Here is a 26,132-nt window from a genome sequence, read left to right on the forward strand (position 1 = left end):
GGCCCGTGAACAGTAGTTATATTAAAGGAATTAGTGGTTGCGGCCCTCGAGTGGTCTTAGAAAATGCAATCTGGCCCTTGGCCGAAGAAAGTTGTGCACCCATGCTATATACATTTACACTGGCAAACTGCCAACAAATTGAGTCAAGAAAAGTGGAAGAGAGTCTAATCATTACTAGTGCAAACGATGTCCAATTGGATGCATTTTCCTTGTGACATCATAACGCCACATTCATTACGGTTTACATTTGATAACGCCTCACGTTTGGCCTGCTTTAAACTTTGATATTTCGAGTCGCGTTTATATAATGAACTTCCAAGAAATATCAATCGATAAGCGAAGTAAAGTGATTAATAGTCGTTTATGGGTTTGTTTAATCAATTTCTCAAAAATGACACATAGAGCTGAAATAATCGATGACGAACCCCACGTGAACTGCATTATCTGTACTTTTTGTATTATAGATACCCTTTGCAGGACACACGATGTATTAGCCTGACCCCAAGGATGATACTTCAAGGCTTCACACAGAATCAGAGTTAATTTGATATGACAGGTTAAGCATGGTGTTCTTCATGTTAGGATGAATAACTAGAATGATTACCTACATGCTGCACTCTTCATGGTCATATATAACTTCACTCTCTTTTTCTCAGTGTCAGTGTTATATATATATATATATATATATATATATATATATATATATATATATATATATATATCACACTGAGAGAAAGAGAATACGGGGTGGGTGTCTGAGTAATAATTGAAGTTTATTCGATAGTCTTCCATCAGTTGTCCAGTTACTTTTTACTTTACTGTCAGTTATCCTATAGTCAGTCTACCATTAGTTGTCCAGCTACCATTAGTTGTCAACTACCATTAGTTGTCCAGCTACCATAAGTTGTCCAGCTACCATTAGTTGTCAACTACCATCATTTCTATCATGCCTACCGCATGTTATCATGCAGTCTGTTATCAGTTATTTTACAGTCTAGTCAGATGTCCAACTACCGCCAATTGCATTATAGGCTACTGTCAGTTATCCTGCAGTCTATTGTCATTTATTTTATAGTCTAATCAGATGGCAGACTACCGTCAGTTGTATCATAGTCTACCGTCAGGTATCCTGCAGTCTATTGTCACATATTTTGTAGTCTAGTCAGATGTTAGACTGACCTACATGGTTGGATCAATATCCATCTAGGATAATTTCCACACTGGAATAAAGAAATAATGTGCTTCAAACTAGAATATTTTCCATATTGGTATAATGAAAATATTGTGCATTCTCGAATGAATAATATTTAAGAAAAAACCAACGTATTAATGATTAATCAATCCCGCATTCTAAACATTTTAATAAATATAAAATAGTTTTGTCCAAATTTTGTAAGTTTGATCAAATAAGAGTACATCTGAGACCAATAAAATTCCCATATTTGAAAAACCCGTTATTAAATAGCTACTTCTACCTTATTTCTTTCATAGAGTGCATATTATGACATCTATTTGGTGTTCTTATATGATCACAAGGAAGGAGAAGATATAAAACGTTTATGAAACGATGAGACACAAATTCTGTCTCTCGATGTAACTTAGTCTCACAGATCGGTATACCTATTCTGTGTTTAATTGTATGTATTGCCTTAATGTAGACATTGCAGCTTGGAATGACCAGAAAATTGGAGTCGCTACACAAAGTCATATGTTGCTTCTTCAACAAACCTTGTTTTATATACAAGGTATACATTTACATTTATAATAATAATAATAATAATGAGGACTTTGTATAGCGCCTAATCTTTAGAAGCTCTAAGCGCTTTACAACATTAGACAACACCTATAAGATAAAAAAACATATATAATGATATGATTACAAAAACAAACACCATGAAATTAGAAAACAAAACAAAAACATGCTGAAAATATTTAAGGTAGGAAACATTATTAGGTCTTTAAGTTTGTTCTTGCAGTCGAAATAAGTGAGTCTTGAGAGCACTCTTGAATGGGATCACTGTGTCTTTGTGTCTAAGTTCAGTGGGCAATTCATTCCACGTTGCTGGGTCCTGGTACGCAACAGAACGCTGTCCATATGACTTTGAGGTAAAAGATGTGAATGAGAAAGTCTTTGTATTGTGATCAGAATGGCCTCAGTTTTATCACCATTCATCTGCAGCTTGTTACATGTCATCCATGATTTCACATCAGAAATGCACCTCTCTACACCTTGGATGGTAGCATCAACTTCAGTTGGGTGGCTAGATTTGTATATTTGGGTGTCATCAGCATACAATTGGTGAGACACTGGATGATGATCTATAACACTTGAGAGCGGCTGAGTGTATAGAACAAAGATTACAGAATATATACAAGGTGGAACATATTTAATTCCTTTTCGCAATAGTCATGTAGATAGTAGTAGAAGCAAAGTCTTGATCCTGATTATTTATGCTAATAGTACTTATTGGGTATGATTCTTGATACTTAGTATTTATGCTAATCGCGCTTATTGGGTATGATTCTTGATATTTAGTATTTATACTAATAGTACTTATTGGGTATGATTCTTGATACTTAGTATTTATACTAACAGTGCTTATTGGGTATGATTCTTGATATTCAGTATTTATACTAATAGCGCTTATTGGGTATGATTCTTGATATTTAGTATTTATACTAATAGTGCTTACTGAGTATGATTCTTGATATTTAGTATTTATGCTAATAGTGCTTATTGGGTATGATTCTTGACACTTAGTATTTATGCTAATAGTGCTTATTGGGTATGATTCTTGATATTCAGTATTTATACTAATAGTGCTTATTGGGTATGATTCTTGAAACTTAATATTTATACTAATAGTGCTTATTGGGTATGATTCTTGATATTTAGTATTTATACTAATAGTGCTTACTGAGTATGATTCTTGATATTTAGTATTTATGCTAATAGTGCTTATTGGGTATGATTCTTGACACTTAGTATTTATACTAACAGTGCTTACTGGGTATGATTCTTGATATTCAGTATTTATACTAATAGCGCTTATTGGTATGATTCTTGATATTTAGTATTTATACTAATAGTGCTTATTGGGTATGATTCTTGATATTTAGTATTTATACTAATAGCGTTTATTGGGTATGATTCTTGATACTTAGTATTTATGCTAATCGCGCTTATTGGGTATGTTTCTTGATACTTAGTATTTATGCTAATAGCGCTTATTGGGTATGTTTCTTGAAACTTAGTATTGATGCTAATAGTGCTTATTGGGTATGTTTCTTGATGCTTAGTATTTATGCTAATAGCGCTTATTGGGTATGATTCTTGATATTTAGTATTTTTACTAATAGTGCTTATTGAGTATGATTCTTGACACTTGGTATTTATACTAATAGCACTTATTGGGTATGATTCTTGATATTTAGTATTTATATTAATAGCGCTTATTGGGTATGATTCTTGATATTTAGTATTTATACTAATAGTGCTTATAGGGTATGATTCTTGATACTTAGTATTTATGCTAATCGCGCTTACTGGGCATGATTCTTGATACTTAGTATTTATGCTAATAGCGCTTATTGGGTATGATTCTTGAAACTTAGTATTTATACTAATAGCGCTTATTGGGTATGATTCTTGATACTTAGTATTTATTCTAATCATGTTAACTGGGAGTATAGTATATGCATCGTGTGTCTCAGATGTTTAGGAAAACAGATAAATGGCACGTCACATTAGGCGTCGTGTACAGTGTTTGGAACTTTAAATAACATGTTACATTACGCGTCAGGTACAGGGACATAAATTCAGATGTCACATTACACGTCATGTACAGTGTTTGGAACATTACCTTTATGTTACTACCATATATTTGAGAAACCTAAATGCAATATTGCTCGCGACGCCTTTCTTTGGTGGTTTGCTTTGTTTTGTATTTTTGTGTGCGTGTATATGTGTATGTGATTCAGATTTTTAACGTAGTTTTTAACAGTTTAAGTCATATTGCTACGATGTCTGCACTGTGGCAGTTTACAGTGATGTCTAGCACCGGGGCATCATGCCGCGGACATGTAGCATGATGTCCCACCCAATCACGTTATCCCGACACCAGGCCGACCAGTCCTAACACTAACCTCTTAATGCTGAGCGCCAAGCGAGCCAGCTGCTAGTACCATCTTTACTAGTCTTTGGCATGACTCTGGCAGGGTTCGAACCCGCGACCTCCTGCAGTATAAACGGACGCTCTAACGACTTAGGCCACCTGAGTGGTCAGTTTTTTGCTACTGAATAGTACTTTAACGGGTTATGTATTATCAGTTTAAAAAGGGAAAGACACTCGCTTTAAGCGTCCTAGTGAAAGAAAGTTTAACAAATAATACAAAATACCGTGTTTATATTGACATGAACCATGACGTAACTCGCTACCGTGTTTCTATAGACATAACCATGGAATAACTCGCTACCGTGTTTCTATTGACATCAAACATGGGGCAACTCGCTGGTATCTTGATCACATGCCTCACTGGCATAATACTTGGACTTGTCAGTAACAATGGCATACTAGCATAATATTTGGACTTGTCAATGACACTGGCATACTGGCATAATATTTGGACTTGTCAATGACACTAGCATACTGGCATAATATTTGGACTTGACAATGACACTGGCATACTGGCATAATATTTGGACTTGTCAATGACACTAGCATACTGTCATAATATTTGGACTTGTCAATGACACTGGCATGCTGGCATAATATTTGGACTTGTCAATGACACTAGCATACTGGCATAATATTTGGACTTGTCAATGACACTAGAATACTGGCATAATATTTGGACTTGTCAATGACACTGGTATACTGGATTAATATTTGGACTTGTCAATGACACTGGCATACTGTCATAATATTTGGACTTGTCAATGACACTGGCATACTGGCATAATATTTGGACTTGTCAATGACACTAGCATACTGTCATAATATTTGGACTTGTCAATGACACTGGCATACTGGCATAATATTTGACTTGTCTATGACACTGGCATACTGGCATAATGTTTGGACTTGTCAATAGCACTGGCATACGGACATAATATTTGGACTTGTCAATGGCACTGACATATTGCATGATATTTGGACTTGTCAATGGCACTGACATATTGTATGGTATTTGGACTTGTTAATGAAACTGGCATACTGGCATGATATTTGAACTTGTCAATGACTCTACATGATAAAAGTTCTAATTTAGTCTTGTTTTGGTTCGACTTCAAGAACGGTTGTTACAAATATGAAAACTCTTTGAATATATTGAGCTTCCTGTTTGGCAGTTATCAGAAAATAAAATTGCATACCTTTAAGACAGATTATTATTATTATTATTATTATTATTATTATTATTATTATTAACCCATATTCATATTGTCATTCACGACCTCAGAAAATATTACCTTTTAGCGTAATATTAAGAATCACATGGTACAAAATGACAAATTACGTACTTATTAAATGCCAATGCAAAATAATTGTATACAACTTGTACGGGTAACGATAAGCTTCAAAGATATCATTAACTTTGCAGTGCAAGATCACCTCACTGTTACATAATGGGAATATACGGAAGAATAGATTAGCGAAACACAGAAAGGCTACTTAGAATGTTTACAAAGGGTGACGTACATAGGTTCGAATCCAAAAAGATGATCGTTAAAGCGTACACTGTTTTTGTTGTAGCGTACGATAATCGTATAGCCTACAGTGTTTTAGCGTACGATAATCGTATAGCCTATAGTGTTCATTTTAGCGTACGATATTCGTTATAGCGTACAGTGTTCGTTTTAGAGCACGATATTCGTTATAGCGTGCAGTTAAACTTTGCCACTATAGGTCGATCATCCGAACTCAGGATCTGGATACCTTGTATGTTTATGGCCAAAGGTCTACTGTTTTATTGTAGAGAATAAATTAACTCTTTCAAAGGTTGATTCTGAGTGCTTCCTGCTGAAATCTTCATGAAAAGGTCTCCATGATGCTACAGCATTTCTCAACCATTCTTTTTGTTATACTTATTTCCTTTGGCTGGATTTGTTCTTGTGTACTAGTATGACCAGAGATGATAGGTATGAATAACTATCGTACCGCTTACATGATGGGTATGAATAACTATCATACCGCTTACATGATGGGTATAAATAACCATCATACCGCTTACATGATGGGTATGAATAACCATCATACCGCTTACATGATGGGTATGAATAACGATCATACCGCTTACATGATGGGTATGAATAACTATCATACCGCTTACATGATGGGTATGAGTAACTATCATACCGCTTACATGATGGGTATGAGTAACTATCATACCGCTTACATGATGGGTATGAATAACCATCATACCGCTTACATGATGGGTATGAATAACCATCATACCGCTTACATGATGGGTATGAATAACCATCATACCGCTTACATGATGGGTATGAATAACCATCATACCGCTTACATGATGGGTATGAATAACCATCATACCGTTTACATGATGGGTATGAATAACCATCATACCGCTTACATGATGGGTATGAATAACTATCATACCGCTTACATGATAGGTATGAATAACTATCATTCCACTTACATGATGGGTATAAATGAATATCATACCGCTTACATGATGGGTATGAATAACTATCATACCGCTTACCCCTTTAATGTGTCTATACGTGTTTATTCAAACTAACTAATTAAACCCAAAGTCATTTTATCCCCAAAATGTTTGCACCAAATATTGAACCAAAATCATTTTAATTCTTGCTTAGTTAAAGAAGATTTCGCCTCAGAAAGATTATATCTACCAACAAGCTTGAGTAGTTTATCTTTTTAGAAGGACTCTGACCCTTCCTCGGTAGGATTTAAAATAAATTTCTTAGTTTTACATGACAATGCGAAAACCTGTTGGTTTCACTAAAGAGTTTTACAAATAGGTGAAATAATATCTGGGACTTAGAATATTCCGAAGTTTCTGAAATAATTTAGGGAAATTCGTATCCAGGACGAACTCCCAAATTTCTGTTCTCACTCCATGGTCTTAACCTAAGTAACAAAAAAGAGCACAAACCAACAAGTTTTGTAAAATCCAACAAATAATTAGTTACAGTATTTGTTAATTAAATCCCAAATAGTCATAAATGTTCTGTCACTGGTCCAACTGCACGAAGTTCCATTTATTTTCCATTGTTATTCTAAATGAATTCCGATATTGAATATGTTGATGTGCCTGTAGTCTGTAACGTGCTAATGTGCATATGGATGGAGTGATAATTTAATCCAAAATGACTTTCCCTGAATTAGCTATAATTTCAAATTCCAGCCCAAGAATAGTATTGAGCATTGTAATTCCAGTGAATACTAATTTGAATAAATGAATCCACCCAAATTAAAAACTGAACACATCAATTGGTCTTATTCTGATTCAGATGTTAAGGTGAAATGAATACTTTTTTAGGTAAACAACATTGTATAAAAAGCTATGACACAACAATAGAGAGGATGCGGTCAGTCTCCATTATAAACATTTAAAGTTGTCAACACAGACAGGAATTTCCAGGTGCAAATCTGATGTCGTGGACCCAGACGTAAATAAATACTTTTATCTACATTGATAATGATCGGAAGATTAAATCCACACGCAGAGAAATATTTTATATTTATCATGTTGATTACAAAATAAATGTCACTTGTCACGAACACCTTCAACTTGATTTACAAAAAGGTCCAGTATAAAATACAGATGTACATACCATAATCAGGAAGAAAAGCCAACAAATAATCAAAATTAAATATACATAACATGGTTTCTACCTTAGCGGGAGCATACTCTAATTTGCAATGAACAGTTGATATATGGCAATGATTACATCAGAGTCTGACAACATTTGATACTCAGAGGATTACCTACCGGTAGATTGAAACAGTATTTAAAAAAAATTACAAAGGTAACAGAAAATATAAATCTCCCCTGAAAGTTACAAGCCTATTTGCGTACTTCCTGTTATTTACAACACTTCTGAGATATTTATTCAATATGCATGGTCAGCACAGAATAAAAAAATTCAAATGCAATACCCCATCGAAATTTTCACGTAATAAACGAGTATGCAACCTTTACATTCAAGGAAGCTTTATAGTCGTTTAACGAAAGTATTTTTTAAATGTATTCCGGAAAATGTATTGCATGTTCTCTATACATAAGTTATAAAGTACAGTGGGACAGATCTATGTGTACAGTGGGACAGATATATCGTTGTGTACAGTGGGGCAGATCTATGATTGTGTCCAGATAAATATAGTCTGAATCAGTAAATAAATCGTTTCATTGACACTTGAACTAGCCAGACGAAAAGTACGAGCTTCCATCCACTGAGCACCATTCAACCCATTGTCACCTAAATCTGTGAAACTGACAAGAAAAATGGTTGTTCTTGTTAGAGCATCTTATCGAACGATAATCTTTCCCCCAATAGCAATGTATCGCTAAAGGTGTTACAACGATAATCTTTCCCCCAATAGCAATGTATCGCTAAAGGGGTTACATCTTACAAAGAAGATGCAATTAGTTCTGTCGGCTTGATTGCCTGTGAGATTTGAAATTTATTGGTTGTGAGTCATTAATCAAAGCGGTTTGTACCCTCACTCTGTTGAACTGTACTAATTACCCTAAAATCCATGTCACTAGGCAACGCATTGGTAAAAAGATGGCAATTACTAATATTTTCATGAAAATCTCACGATGAATGATGAAACAATTAGAATAATCAGTCTAATATGAATTTCTATTGAATTCACTGAATATTGAATTAATATGGAAATGAACATGATGAGTAGTAGAACGATGCAAGAGGAAAGAAAACAAGGCCTTTTCAGCAATGAATTATATTTTAATTCATCACGACTATGTTTGGACATTTGTAACAAATTCCAAACATCATCGATAAGCCAACGAAATCATATTTCCCTACCCTAAAACTACGCTGGAACATGGTAATAATTCCAAACAACATCGATAAGCCAACGAAATCATATTTTCCTACCCTAAAACTACGCTGGAACCTTGTAATAACTTCCAAACAACATCGATAAGCTAATGGAATCATAGTTTTCTACCCTAAAAGTACGCTGGGACGTTGTAACAAACTCTTTTTCCTGCAATTTTCCTTTAGTTAGAAGCAATCTCGAGGAAACCTCTATTCAAAAGATCTTCATCTAAAGGTTGCCTGTATTAATATTGATATTGACATTGATATTTATATTGCTACTGCTATTGCTATTGACATTGCTATTTATATGGCTAATGCTATTGATATTGATATTGACATTGATATTTATATTGCTATTGACATTGATATTTATATTGCTACTGCTATTGATATTGACATTGATATTTATATTGTTATTGCTATTGATATTGACATTGATATTTATATTGCTATTGATATTGATATTGACATTGATATTTATATTGCTATTGCTGTTGATATTGATATGATTATATTTCTGCTAAATCAAGATAAACTGTTGACAAAAAATGTATATAAAAAAGAAAAGAATATTTGGGGAAGGGTACGTCTTTTTTAAAAGCTTTTACAGAAGCAGACATAGTCTTTAAAATATTAAAATAAGAACACTAATTCCCAAAACGTTTTACCAGGAATGTGTTGGACGTATTTTATTACATTGCCTCGCAGAACTCCTATGTATTGACGACTATTGACCTTGCTCGTGAGATATGGCTTTGTGCCAGATCAATGCGCCATTTAAGACTACTGACACTCAAATCTGCAAATTAAGACTACTGACACGCAGCATGACTGGTACGAGAACTATAACTTCTTTTTCTCTCCTGCTATAAACTTGCAGTCGGAAACTTATATTTTAATTCCACCACATTTGTATAATTAACACATACATACCTCATGGCATCACTCATAGTCGATAACGTTTTCTAATGGCTGTTATAGTACGGTAAACCTATTGATATGTAAACACATTCCTAAAGTGATTATCGATTGATATGTCAGTAGTATCGTAAATAATGTATCAATGACACAAAGGGTTGTGGAAACACAACAGAAGAATATACCATAAAACATTATCATTCCAACAAGAAATTGCCAGCCACTGTCATACACATCAAGCGTACATACTTATCATATTAAGAGAAAACACGAACCTGTAATTCAAAAAACTTGTTAGTTAATTAAATCATATTCATTAATTTACTTGCAATGTAGGTAAGAGTAAGTCCTTATGAATTTCCTTACGTTTGTCTTTCTTTCGAATCTTTATCCGTCTACATTCTGGTGCTTTCGTTCCTTAGTTTGCAAGCATTACACGTTGACAGAATGGTTCTGTATCGCAGTTATTTCTATGAAAAGTCTCGAATTACTGTCTTTTCATGACTGATGTTATTCTGAAAGATTCAATTGGTTAACAAATAAAAACTATATATTTATGGATTATTACGAATTTAGGGTCTTGAACTACGTAACAATAAAGTGCAGAAATCAATCAGTTTTGTATAACTAATAAATATGATTTATTTCCCCCTACGACACAGTGAAAGAATTAAAAATATCGTACAGTATGGTGAGTTAATTCTTAAACTCATAAAACGTCTATCCATTCCATTAGTTCCGAGTCATCCGATTGAGTTGCAAAGGTATTCTGAATGATGTCACTACTGTACTGTTGTGTCAGCAGTACCGACGAAATAACTGATATAATCCCAAAATGTCTTTAAATGAATCACGGTAATTGCAATACAGTTGTATATCCAAATGCCTTTGAATATTTCAAAATAATTCCATATAGGGTAATTTTTAAGATTAATCTTTAGATGCATGTTACAGCACGATCCTCTCGTATAACTCTTGCGAGACCAATAATGCTGTCAGAATGTGTAATCCGCGTTATAATTCCATTATATACAAAACTAACACGCAGTTGCGAGAATGCAATTCCAGGTTTTTAATAAGTCGTTGATGCTTTCGAAATAATGTTTTACAGTAAAGAAGTCAGCTGATTTACATTGGCTAATCCGGAAGTATGTGAGGAGCCTTATTTTTAGGAAACCAACTACCCCTCCCCCCCCCCCCATCCAAGAACTCGTGGAATTAACCTTGAAGCGTGTGAATGAACGGATCCACATACTTGATACACCACTTATCTTATAGTACAAACTAAGATCAAAGGATTTTTGGCATTAAAAATGTCATTAACTAAATGACCCTTATAAAAGCTATTAATATGAAAAAAATAGACATAATGTAGATATACATAACAGGACGAAATACCAGACGGATGATTAGAGAAAATGTAGTTAGCAGGGATATCCACAGTGGAAAGAGTGTATAGTGTACTTGACATAATCTATCTATGTTTATGAAGAATCAGTACTTTTGGCGAGCTGTAATTTGTAAACATAATCTAAAGTCAAGATAAAAATACATATTTATCACTGGAATAATTATTTGATGTACATCGTCATTGTTTTCAGGAACCCATCCACTCTTTCCAGGGGTCATAATATTTTTATTTTTATTTTTGTTGAAAAAAAGCTTAATCACTTGTAAGTCTGGCCTTTAATCTATCGAAATACTCCTGACATTTCTCGGCTAAATTAAAGTTGGATATCTTAATCAACAAATTTGTCCAAAGTTCGACAATTATGGAATTTTTTATATAAAAATTCTGTAAATAAGCAGCCAAACCTTTAAACTTGCATCATTTCGTTTTACTAATATGCACTGGGAATTCAAAGATAAACTTGACCTTTACTTCCAAAGGTTTAAGATGACTTTGTTCCAGAATGTGTCCTTAAAAATGACACAAGCACGGCAAAATAAACATTTACATAAATTAACCGTCAGATTTGCATTACTAAGCCTATCGAAAAATTTCTGAATTGTTTCCATGCGATTTTCTCAGGTGTCTTTATAGATGATGACGTCATCGATGTACGTGTCACAATTATTTAGATCAAACGATATCACGTTCAGTACACATTTAAATACTGACTGAGAATTTTTCATTTAAAATAGCATCAGAGCATTGCTTTATGCTGATAAAGATAAAACCCATCTTAAAAAGAAAAATTTGGTGACATATTTCGCATATCCAATTTTGTCGCTGCAGTCATCTATTCATGACAGTGAAAATAAATCCTTTTTGGTGACACTGTTTACTTTTCTATTGTCCGTGCACATGCAGACATTATCTGATTTAGGCACACAAAAACATGGTGGACTCTGTTACATGGCTCTTTGAAATCATTCTCCAGTGAATTTCTTATTTCAAATATGTCTTATTAAAAGGATGCTGTTTCACGGGTGATAACTACAATATCAACACGGGTGATAACTACAATATTAACGTCATGATGGATTTTACTTGTGCATGTTGGAACATCAGGACTAGAGTGCTCATAGTCATATAAAAGCTTTTTAAGTTCTTTCCTTGCTTATTGTTGTGACCGCTTCGGTGGCCTAAGTGGTTAAAGCGTCCACCTCGGATTCGGGAGATTGCGTCTTGAAACCCAGCCTAATTATACTAATGACTTACACAAATGGTACTTGCAGCTGCCACGCATTAAGAGGTCAGTGTTAGGATTTTGTGACATGATAATGTGACTGGGTGGGGCATGATGCTTCATGTCTCCGGCATGATGCCCCAGTGCTGGACATCACTATAAACTGCCAAACTGCAGACATCGTAGCGATATGACTGAAAATTGTTAAAGTTCAAAAAAAGTTTTAAAAACAAATCACACACACACACACACACACACACACACACACACACGCATATTGTTGTACATATGAAAGTTTCTGGCCGAAATTATTTAATATTTCTCAGTTCTGAAGATTTTTTATCCCAATGTCTCTACAATCCGATTGCATTCCATTGTGTACATACTCACTAAATAGGATAGATACAGTTAAATTGATTAAATTATTGGCTGTGCTATTTCTATCGAAATTTTCCTCCGACATATTTATATCATAACGTTGTTTCTATTTCCGCCTCCCAAGGGTGTTATTGATATCATTCAAGTTATTAATGTTCTTTCAACTGCATAAGCACTATAAAATTTAGTCCGAGCAGGATCTGAAGGTATGGACGAGACAGCCAGAACTATATCACCAGGGTGAAAACTCCTTTCCTGTGTATTTCAATCACATAGTAATGTCATATTTGACTGTGTTGAGTGATGGTTATTAGTTCCTGCTACTTCACAAGCATTCTATAACTTATATTTCAAATTAGGGACATATTCAAAAAGATTATTTTCTGAATCTTCAATTAATGACGTTTCTTTTCTGATCCTCGGACAATATATTCAAAATCCAGTTAAAACATTCTAAAGCCCAATGACTCTTGAATTGATTCCCTAACGGCAAACAACAGTAAATGAGCACTCTGATCACTTGTTGTATCAAAGTAATTTGAACGAATCACAGTCTTCAAAGTTTGATGAAATCTTTGTGAAGTCCTTTGTCTTTCAGGGTGATAGGCAGAAGATTTGAACTCTTAGATGCCTAATTCGTGCATAACATGTTGCAAAATTCTAGACTGCGCCTGCCAGTTATAATTCGTTCATTTATATTGCATTTCCATTTGTTATCTCGGCATTTGCAATTTCCTCCTCTTTCTCTCTCTCTCTCTCTCTCTCTCTCTCTCTCTCTCTCTCTTAGCTCGCATTCATTTTTCTTCTTTCTCCGTCTGCATTTATGTTTCCCCTCTCTTCTTCTGTATCTCTCTGAATTTGCTTTGTCATTAATTCTTGCTGGAGCTAAAGCTTTCTAAATTACAATTTCATATATATTTGCTTTCCTTTAATTTTCTATCGAAACCAGATACAGACATACTAATCAGTCCCAAACCACTGTTACCCAAATTTATCACCTAATAGCGATTCAAAATTTTCATTATATCTTGCTTTGTTAAACATGCATTCGCTTCAGAAAGTTCCAAATGTCTTGCGAACTCAAACTACTCGTCCTTTTTCGGCGACTCTAACCATACGTGGGTAGGATTTGAAAGAACGTACTGTATATTACATGACATTATGAATGCTTGCTGATTTCACTAAATATTTCTCAAATGTGTGAAAAATTAAAATCTGAACCAGGGAGACTGAAAATTTTAAAACCACGTCCATTTATATCTTAAAGGAAAGTTTTAATATGACTGAAACTTTACAAATAAACTTCGATCCCGAACAAGCCCACAATTTTTGTTACCACTCTAATTATTAAAATATGTAACAGAAAGGAACTTAAACAAACATTGTAACTAAAACGATAATGCAGTTTATTTCTCTACGATACAAAGTGAAATTTCAAGAGACGCAATTTTTGTGAATCAAGTTCAAAATAATCCTAAATGTTTTGTCATAGGTTCCGAATGAATTATTTTAGCCTTAATATCATCACTTTGTTCGTTCTTGCTGGCAGGAATGTTACACTCCATTTAAATATGGCATTTTGCTCTGTTGTGGCTTTAGCTTAATTTTACTTTCACGAAATATTTAGATTTACACATGGTTAATTGAATGTTTAGAATAAATATGAGCTATTTGTATTATCTTCTTGTGAAAAGGAATAAGGAGCAAGTCAGAGCTTTAACTGCCCTAGATGAGCTACTCAGACGATGTTTCGAGGTCGCCGGTTGCTATAAGAGTTTGCTGTTGTGTGGGCAATAACAACAAAAACTGTACCAAATATGATACAGATAAATTTGTCTTACTACCATTTTCATCAATGACTTTATTTGGCTGAATACAAGTATTATTAGATCCTCTCCAGAGTATGGCATAATTGTCATGACAAAGTCAGCAAATTAAGTAAAACTTTAAAACTCAAATGACCAAGATTAATATTATATTGAATATATTAGCGACTATTATAAAGAAAGAGCAGGTAATAGTTCTATACTTACTGTACCGTGTACTGATTATGTTCTCATTGTGCGGTATCAGTTCTGTACTTAATGCAACTGAACCATACCCTAACTTACTGGATTTTCGTTCCCATCTTCCTGTTCTCCTTACCTTTGGTGTAGATATTAATACATTTTATTACCAGAAGGATATTTGCATTTAACGTAAAGTGTTCTGTGTTTTCAATGTAAATTCTTGGTGACTATTCTTTTCACACGGAAGTTCATGCAATGTGAACTTACCTGCATGTGGTTATTATATTTCGACTGCAAAACGGTAAACAGCCTTATCATGTTAAACACGCAAAATGTTTATAGCGACTAACTGGAATTTAACATTGAAGTTAATTGGTAGAAATGTTAGAAGCGGTTGAACCATATTGGGTAACAGTGTATGGTAGAAATGTTAGAAGTGGTTGAACCATATTGGGTAACAGTGTATGGTAGAAATGTTAGAAGTGGTTGAACCATATTGGGTAACAGTGTATGGTAGAAATGTTAGAAGTGGTTGAACCATATTGGGTAACAGTGTATGGTAGAAATGTTAGAAGCGGTTTAACCATATTGGGTAACAGTGTATGGTAGAAATGTTAGAAGCGGTTGAACCATATTGGGTAACAGTGTATGGTAGAAATGTTAGAAGCGGTTGAACCATATTGGGTAACAGTGTATGGTAGAAATGTTAGAAGTGGTTGAACCATATTGGGTAACAGTGTATGGTAGAAATGTTAGAAGTGGTTGAACCATATTGGGTAACAGTGTATGGTAGAAATGTTAGAAGCGGTTGAACCATATTGGGTAACAGTGTATGGTAGAAATGTTAGAAGCGGTTGAACCATATTGGGTAACAGTGTATGGTAGAAATGTTAGAAGTGGTTGAACCATATTGGGTAACAGTGTATGGTAGAAATGTTAGAAGTGGTTGAACCATATTGGGTAACAGTGTATGGTAGAAATGTTAGAAGCGGTTTAACCATATTGGGTAACAGTGTATGGTAGAAATGTTAGAAGTGGTTGAACCATATTGGGTAACAGTGTATGGTAGAAATGTTAGAAGTGGTTGAACCATATTGGGTAACAGTGTATGCGCCCTAGCAGGAATTTAGCACTGAAGGTATATGGTGACATCCTTACGAAATGGTTGCCCCACTGTGGGTAAAAGTTTATTTCGACTAAAATGTATTTAAAATGGGAAACTTTATTAATGTAAGTTTAAAGCGATTCACTGGAATTTGAAATGGGAAAATTCATGGTCAAAGTTTATCCCCATACAGGATTTTAACACGGTATCTACGGTAGAAGGTTTCTGATTTTCTATAAGAATGTCACATGCAAATAGTTATCTACCGTCAAATACTTTGTTATCTACTATCTAATAATTAGTTATGTACTATCAAATATTTAACTATTTATTATCCAAAACTTACTTGTCTGCTACCCAATACTTAGTTATCTACTATCCAACACCCTACATTATAAGCAGTGAAGGGGATAGATACTTTAGCCTCAATGGAAAATACATACAGACCCACCCACCCCGAGACACTATAGCCTCAAGGTTTTTTTTATCACACCCTGGTACACTCTAGACTCAAGGGGAATTAAACATGGGAATATTGGTTCTGTATAGCGTCCAAGGAAAGTGGGGTTGCTGTATAAGGCCAATAGGAACGGAACAAGTGAGGTGATGTAACGGTACTAAAGATTGGTGACAGTGTAGTAAGGGCCTGACCTCAGTCGGACCAAAGAGTGGGCAATAAAACCTAGAACGTTTGTGCGGGAACGCACGTACATTCATACAAACCCTTAAAATACTATCCACACACGTGAAGAAAAAAAATACAAATATGCTATCCACACAAGCTTACACTAACTCAAAAAACACAATATCTACTATCCACACACGGGAACAGAAAAATAACCCCCAAAATCTGCTATCCACACAACGTACGCGCACTCATACAAATCCTAAAATATACTGTCTACGCAGGGGAAGGAGAAAAAACAACCCTTAAATATGCTATCCACACACGGGAAGGAGAAAAGCAAACACCCAAAATACTATCCACACACTGGAAGTGGAAAAAACAATCCCAAAATCTACTATCCACACAACGTACACACTCTCATACAAACCCCCAAAAATATACTATCTACACACTGGAAGGAGAAAAAAAAACATGCCCCAAATATATTATCCACAGACAGGAAGGAGAAAAAACAAACCCGATATCTGCTATCAAAAACCCCAATATATACTATCTACACACGTAAAGAGGAAAAAACAAACCCCAAATCTACTATCCACACAACGTACGCCCTCTAATACAAACCCAAAAATATAATATCTACACACTGGAAGGAAGGAAAAATAAACAAGTCCCAAATATAATATCCACACACGGGAAGGAGACAAAAACCTGAATATACTATCAACACACAGGAAGGAGAATAAAAAACTATATATACTATCAAAACAGAGTGAAGAAAATAACCCAATATATACTATTGACACAGAATGAAGAAGAAAAAGATTTTTTGAAAGTACCTAAACCCTCACATACAATGATCAACTCTACCAACACACACACACACACACACACACACACACACACACACACACACACACACACACACACACACACACTCACACACACACACACACACACACACACACAAACACACGCCAAAACCCATTTAACTCATTATTCTATAGCGTCAGTGTGTGATTTTAGAAACAATCAAAACAAAGATGATGGATGAACAGACTGACTATATTTTACCCATCTGCATGCCTAAAGTGCGTACGTGAAGGAAAACACACCTTTCATTTTAATTATATATATATATATATATATATATATATATATATATATATATATATATATATATATATATATATATATATATAATGACCCAGAGGGATAGAGAGAGGTGAAAGCGAACATATTCATGCAGTGTCAATAAAAACAAAACATACCATCCTTACTATAAAAACTCAAGACGAAGAGACACGTTTTCTTTCTGGTCTGTTTTCTTTTAGAAGTTAGTATGACATTTCACATCAGGGACAGCGCATCAGATTAAATTGTCATTTTTTCCATTTCCATCTCTTCATTGGTACAAGTTCTTCCTCATCATCAATTTCTTCTTCTTCTATACCTCTCTCCTCTTTCTCCTCTTGTTTATGTTTCTTCTCTTTTCTCTTAGGGCACTCTGAAGCCCAGTGCTCTTTCTCCTGACAACGATAACAAGAGTTTTGTCTCTCTTTCTTGGACGAAGCAGGTATTCTGGAGACCAGAAGAATAATTTTTGTTGCCACTTTCGCCCGTGATTTATGATTTCTTATTACTCTTAGCAGATCTTTGACCATCAGGTCGATCTGTGCTGCATCTTCCATCTTCTTGATCGTTTAAGAGTTGAATGAATACTCTTCTGACTCTAAGGGACCTGCTACGTGCGTAACCTTGTCAAATGAAGTTTTGCAATAAGATAAAACGATTTCATTGAGAAAGTAAGAGGCAACGAATGCCGTGTCGCCTCACACACAAGCTGAAGTGTTAGCTCAGATCCGTGCCAGCAGTCTCGAAGACGACATATGTGAGCTTGAATCAACGCTCTCCACTTATGCCACAAAACCAAGAGTCTTGATTCTCGCCAAAAGAAATTCGTTCTGTCCATAAGAAATATTACCACATTTGAGAAACGCGAAAACAAACATCCATAAAATTGAGAACGACGGCTCACACCTACAACGTGAAATGTTAAAGTTCAAGTAGTGTGTAAAACTTAGTCAAAATAATTTTTTTAATCAAGACGAAACGATCTATTTTCCAAGGAGAAAGCAGACACCAAGCGACAATGGCGATCCGTGTCACACACCACTTTTCAAAATGTGTTGGTAGAGGTTTGTGCTTGCGATCTCGAAGATGATATATTTATCTCATATTCAAAACCATTTGCATCCACTACAGAATGAGATCGAGAGGTTGAGAGAACAACGGTGGTAAATTAAGTAGGATGACAGAACCAACAAGACCAGTGGGGAAAAAAATTGTTTGGAACCTCAAGGATATTATTTTTTACAATCTAGTGACTTGCAGAATAATTATGAACGATGACATACACCGACACAGTTAAATTAATGGTTTACTTGAATGGCTGCTATTTCTTTGTTATTAAATGTTCGTACAGACGATATGTGTGTAAGCGAAAGCTAACACACACACACACACACACACACACACACACGCACGCATACGCACACAAGTGTTACTGCATTGGGTGACAGTAGAACGGTCAGTGCTTTAGCCTGGAGTGTTTTGAGAGATGGACAGATACATGTAACATTACAATGGAGAGAGAAAGAAAGAATAGTACAGAAAGAAAAAACGTAGGACACCATTTCTGTTATTTTTGCGGTATTGCAGAACAAAGACAACTGAGAGAACCATACATTCTATGTGAAATAGGTAGTGTGATATTTATTGTCGACTGACTGCTTAACGTTAACTTATCTCAAATTTAAGATATGTCCTGTGTTTCGCAGCACACACTACAAACAATGTTGCAAGGTTTCACAAATCTAAGTCCTGGGAAAACATAATAATAAAAAACAGCACCAAAACGCATCTTGTTCTATCGACAGTCTAAACTGAGAGAAAATAGGTCGAACATTGTTAGGTTTTTTCCGAACGTGTGTTTTGGTTTTAGAATTCAGAGTTAACCCTGGGCAGGGTTATACAGTGCAATGTCATTCGCGTTATTCTTGAATATTGTTACTTTTTTTTTTACGAACGTGTGCTTTGGTTTTATAATTCAGAGTTAACCATGGGCAGGGTTACACAGTGCAATGTCATTCGCGTCATTCTTGAATATTGTTCCTTTTTTCTTTTACGAACGTGTGTTTTGGTTTTAGAATTCAGAGTTAACCATATGCAGGGTTATGCAGTGCAACGTCACTCGCGTCATTCTTGAAAAAGCCTTGTGTTTGTTTCCTTTCTTAAAAAACGATAGATGTAATGTTAGAATTTTTTTCGTGACATATTGCAGTGCCAAAATAAGGACAAAGCTAAGATACCTGAATTGTATAACCTCGTCAACTCAAGATTTTATTTCATTCAACGATTTACTGATTTACACTTTGTAAGGGTGTAAGTGTTTGAAAATAAAGTACATGACAAAAGAAACAGTTTACATAATTATGGTGACTACTGATCACAATTTTGGAGAGGTATCTTCAAACGGGAACAGATACCATTAGGACTTCAATCAAAACTACTATGACGGAGAGAGAGAGAGACAGAGACAGTGTGTGTGTGTGTGTGTGTGTGTGTGTGTGTGTGTGTGTGTGATTAGTATTTGTAACGTAGCTTTAAAAAAATTTCAGTCATATCGCTACGATGTCTGCAGTGTGGCAGTTTATAATGATGTCTAGCACTGGTTCATCATGCCGCAGACACGTAGCACAATGTACCACCCAGTCACATTATCCTGACACCAGGCCGACCAGTCCTAACACTAACCTCTTAATGCTGAGCGCCAGGCGAGGCAGCCTTTAGTACCATTTTTTGAAGTCTTTGGTATAACCCGGCCTCCCGCTTCTGAGGCGGACGCTCTAATCACTGGGCCACAGGAGAGAGAGAGAGAGAGAGAGAGAGAGAGAGAGAGAGAGATAGAATGGTATTCTAACTGTAGAAAATATCACGACAATTACGTTTGTTTTTCCACTTTATTTTACCTTAAGAAAGATTCAAAGAAACACACATTCCACTTTGATAATCAACATCCATAGAATGAAAATACACCATTATTAAATATCACAAGAGTCAACTGAAGATGTAGGCAACTAAAACTTCCTCCATTTTGTTAACATGGATGTAAAGTTCTCACAGAATAGTTCATCCAAATATGCTGTGATGTATTTGACTATAAAACTGACACAATTTCCGTGGGATCGCCCAGGGTACAATTGTTCTTGCGTTGATGACAGAGAAGGAAAAGAAAAAAAGAAAGGAATCGTTGAGAATCTGAGGAAATGGTGGAAGAACTAGAGAACATAGAAGAAGAACCCAAAGACCATATTCAGGGCCACTCATATACCTCAAAAAGATTTGCTTTCGTGCCTACAAATATGTTTTGTGTTAGTGGTATAGTTGGTTGTGTTTTTATGTTGTATGATGTATGTGTTATATATGTCTATGTCCCGCAAAAACGTTCTAGTTTTTTCTCCAGCTCTTTGTTCCTTCTGAGGCCAGCCCCTTGCTACATTGTTACCAATATTAAGTACCGTTACATCACCTCACCTGTTCCATTCCTATGGTCTTTCTACAACAACCCCACTTTCCTTTGACGCTATATAGACCCATTATTACCATGTTCAATTCCCCTTGAAGCTAGAGTGACCCAGGGGTGTTCTGTAATATATTTTCCCACTGAGGCTAAAGTATCCCCCTTCGTTACTATTATACCATCAACAAAGTGTGTGTAGTGACTAATACCCCACATATACTATCCAACACACCAGGTGTACTAATAGGCAAGGAATCTACGATCAAAACCTGACATTATGCTATCAACATGATGTGTGTAATGGATAATACCTGAGATACCAAGAAACTAAACCGTTTTCACATGGTCTGCCTGAAGAAATAGACGTGGCTAAGATGGCAAAACAGAGTCCTAGACACTGAGGTTATCGCCCAGGAAGGCATTCCAAGCGTCCACACTCGGCTCATAAAATTACGGATAGGATGGGCAGGCCTTGTCGTTAGAAATGATAGGATGAGCAGACCTCGCCATTAGAAATGATGGGATGGGCAGGCCTTGCCAATAGGATGTCAATTATAGGACGGGCAGGCCTTGCCATTAGAATGTCACTTATAGGATGGGCAGGCCTTGCCAGAAAGATGTCAGAAGAGTGACTACAAAATAAGAGCCGAAGGAAAGAAGGTAATTTTAGAGGTTTCAGAGAAAACGCCTCAAAGATTCCATCAAGTCATTCTCCAAACACTTCAACACTGACCCTGAGTATTGGGAAGATATCGCACGGATTGATCCAAGTTGCGCAGTCTCATCTCTGCTGAAAATACAGACTTTGAACTGAAGAGAATCACAGAGGCAGTGCAGATTCGCGAGCAGCGTAAAGCCTCAAAACCGCAGCACGTCCTCTATTCATCAAGAAAATCCTAGCAGCATATCCTGTCAAGTGTGCTACATACAGTCCAGAGTACAAAGTGGCCTGATCACGGAAACCAAACCAGTTAGTGATGGCACGGTCACTTTCTAACTTGGAGGACGAACAACAACAACAAGAACACACAAGTATTCTTCCTGTGGTTTTCAAAGCAAATGATGAGTACAGAAAAAGAAATACCATAGCTTGTTGCATGCTCTATCTATGATAAGTATACAAATATCCTCTGTGTATAGGTTTCGTGTAAGGTGGGTAATTGGGATTCGCTCACAGCCTTTTGAGCAAGATGTATGAGGAGCATTCGTTCACAGTCCCATGGTTTAAGGAAAAACTTGGCATCAACAAAATACATAACATTAAGGACATCATGTTTAAGTTTTATCATAAATGCTCAATTTAGGCACGGAAAATTAAAATATAGTTCAAATGCATAATATAATACAGTAAAGAAACATATTTGTAAAACGTTCTGGTAATATTATTGTGTAAATTTTCGTTAAAATATTTCCACATATCACACCGTTTCCCTATCTTATATCAATAAAAATGCCAAGACAATTACCAGAAAGTGATGATATATGCACCCTGTTCTATTTCTGTCTTACTGATATCACGTGATATATTCGTTCCATTCATTCTGTAGCATACTCCAAGATGTCCGCCACTGATTTCTCCACTACTTTATTTATTTTCTTACATTTTTATTTTTTGCTGCCGTTACTAAACGACAACACAGCAAAAGATTTACCATGTTTTCCATCCTATATCAAAATATTGAATCAGATTATATGCTTGTATGTATATAGATCACTGTGCCAAATAAATTAGTAATTACATTGATTACTATGTCAGTGAAGGTTTTTTCCCCTAACTTTCAAATGCCCATTCATTTAAAACAAATAGCGAACTAATATCGCTGAGGTGTTTGTGAGGGGCATGGGGGAGGGGGTTACATTTAAATAGCCTTATAAAGGCATAGCATAACCAGCCCAAACGAGCAGAACTTGAATATTTGTTTCTGCAGGAAAAAAAATAGACAGAGAAAACAGTATGTCCTTCCAAATAATTCCTAAATGGATAATCAAACCTATATAGTTCACGACTACGAATTATTTAATAATTAGAGATCAATTTCACCTCTTTTATTTCGAATGAACTTTTAATGTGCATGCAGCAGTTATAGTAGAAACTGACTTATTATTTCAATAACGTTCTTTAGTTGTTAACGTGAAAACAACATGGCTATTTGTTTGTTAATTTGTTCATGGTATTGTTTTATTTAGTAAAACAAGAAACATAAAAACAATTCAAATACTAATTCTTTATCGACGATAGCGCCATGATAGATGATTGCGTCATATAATTGATGGTTGCACCAGCTTCACGTAGCAGGAGTTGCGGCATCGACCTAGAAAAGAGATTGCCATAAATAAACAAAATCTTTTAACCTGAATCCTATTACCAAAAGACGAAGCGGAAATATTTCCTAAAGAACCAAGCGACCTAAAGAATATTTCCTACGGAACCAAGTTCGCCTTTAGAATATTTCCTACGGAACCAAGCCCACCAAAAGAATATTCCCTAAGGAACCAAGTTTGCATTAAGAATATTTCCTAACTAACCAAGCCTGCCTTTAGAGTATTTCCTAACGAACCAATCCCACATAAAAAATATTTCCTAGTCAACCAAGCCCACCTAAAAAATATTTCCTAAGAAACCAAGCCACCTTAAGAATATTTCCTACGGAACGCAGCCCACCTAAAAAATATTACCTAAGGAACCAGGCGTGCCTTTAGAATATTTAATAAGGAACCAAGCCAAACTTAAGAATATTTTCTAAGAAACTAAGCCCGCCTAAAGAATATTTCCTAAGGAACAAGCCCGCTATTAGAATATTTTTTAAAGAACCAAGCTCACCTAAAGAATATTTCTTAAGGAACCATGCCCACCAAAAGAATATATCCTAAGGAACCATGCCCGTCATTAGAATATTTATTAAGGTACCAAGCCCACCTAAAGAATATTTTCTAAGGAACCAAGCCCACATAAATAATATTTCCTAAGGAACCAAGCCCACTTTAAGAATATTTCCTAAGGAACCAAACCACCCAAAGAACATTTCCTAAGGAACCCAGCCACCTAAATGATAATTCCTAAGGAACCAAGCCCACCTAAAGAATATTTCCTAAGGAACCAAGCCCACCTAAAGCATATTTCCCAAGGAACCCAGCCACCTAAATAATATTTCCTAAGGAATCAAGCCCACCTAAAGAATATTTCCCAAGGAACCCAGCCACCTAAAGAATATTTCCTAAGGAACCAAGCCCACCTAAAGAATATTTCCCAAGGAACCCAACACCTAAAGAATATTTCCTAAGGAACCAAGCCCACCTAAAGAATATGATGACAAACACATTTAAGACTAGGTAATATATTTGGTATGGGATGCAATTAGAACTTTCGATTTAACTACAAAACAATCAATCATTTGTCTCTTTCTCACAAGTTTCACTATGCCCTAGGAGGACTTTATAAGCAAGATATATGTTGCATAGTGTAAATAAATTAGCAATAAAACTTTTCCGCACTTATTTACTGACAAAAATAATGTCCAAAACGCAAAATAATTGTTATGCCTTCAGGATTTCCGTAATAATTATTTTCAGATAACACCGAAGATATCAGACCCTGCTTGAGTGTGGGCGGAAGTGTTTCAGAGCCGGAGAGGGTTGACGGACAAGGGACCTCCTTGGCCATTATGAGTTAGTATATTGGACAGATACGCATTTACTCATTTGAATGCCTTAAAGACAGATACGCATTTATTCATTTGAATGCCTTAAAGACAGGTACGCATTTACTCATTTGAATGCCTTAAAGACAGGTACGCATTTACTTATTTGAATGCCTTAAAGACAGGTACGCATTTACTCATTTGAATGCCTTAAAGACAGGTACGCATTTATTCATTTGAATGCCTTAAAGACAGGTACGCATTTACTCATTTGAATGCCTTAAAGACAGGTATGCATTTACTCATTTGAATGCCTTAAAGACAGGTACGCATTTACTTATTTGAATGCCTTAAAGACAGGTACGCATTTACTCGTTTGAATGCCTCCAAGACAATTTTGACGTACGTTCATATAACTTAGAAAGACGCATAAGGATAGATAATATTAACTGGCAGTGGGCCATTACTTACGAAAGGGCAAAGAAAACTACTGTAATATCATAGATCATACAAAATAATAAGGCATGTACTGATAAGAGTTCTTGTAGCTACATTTAGCAAGAATCAGTAAACACTGAATGACAAATTTTGACAAACCCGTTGATACTTTTGAATTATTAATGGAGAAGTCATTCATCTCCACCCAAACAATTGTTGGAAATTTTCGTGACTTAACTCTTGCTTGAATGGTAGGTGTCTAATAATAGTTGTAGGTGTCTAATAATAGTTTCTTTCTAGAACCTAATGAAACTTTTTCCTTATACGGTTAAAATTTCCCTGAGTGGTTTGGATCATTTTGAGATAAATATTCCCTGAATGGTTTGGATAATTTCCCAAAAAGATATTCCCTGAATGGTTTGGATAATTTCCAAAAGAATATTCCCTGAATGGTTTGAATAATTTTGAGATAAATATTCTCTGAATGGTTCTGATAAATTCCTAATAAATATTCCCTGAATGGTTTGGATAAATTCCAACATTTATTGAATCCTAACACTACATGGAGATTCTCTTTTACCTCTGAAGTTACCACAGGGTTCTTGTGGAAAATGATAGTCCACGTTTCAAAATTCATTCAGACACCCACAACTCTTTTCCTGCCAAAAATATACATGAAAAAATACAGATATTTAAAATCATATGTAATCTTTCCTAAAGTAGAAAAAATGTTATAATGTTTTAA

At 35.4% G+C, this 26,132-nt stretch overlaps 1 protein-coding gene across 1 annotated transcript in view; it reads left to right on the forward strand.

The window, feature by feature from the left end:
* The window catches only part of LOC149806249 (voltage-dependent calcium channel gamma-5 subunit-like), a 56,785-nt gene that overhangs the window by 21,283 nt on the left and 9,370 nt on the right, over positions 1–26,132 (forward strand). Inside the window, exon 2 of the mRNA XM_089937581.1 lies at positions 24,882–24,977. Within this exon, the coding sequence (XP_089793707.1) occupies positions 24,882–24,977 (96 nt within the window). The remainder of the gene's footprint in view (positions 1–24,881; positions 24,978–26,132) is intronic.

This window comes from Sinohyriopsis cumingii, chromosome 2, assembly GCF_028554795.1.
Source record: "Sinohyriopsis cumingii isolate HCF-2022 chromosome 2, ASM2855479v2, whole genome shotgun sequence".
Lineage (NCBI taxonomy): Eukaryota > Metazoa > Mollusca > Bivalvia > Unionida > Unionidae > Sinohyriopsis > Sinohyriopsis cumingii.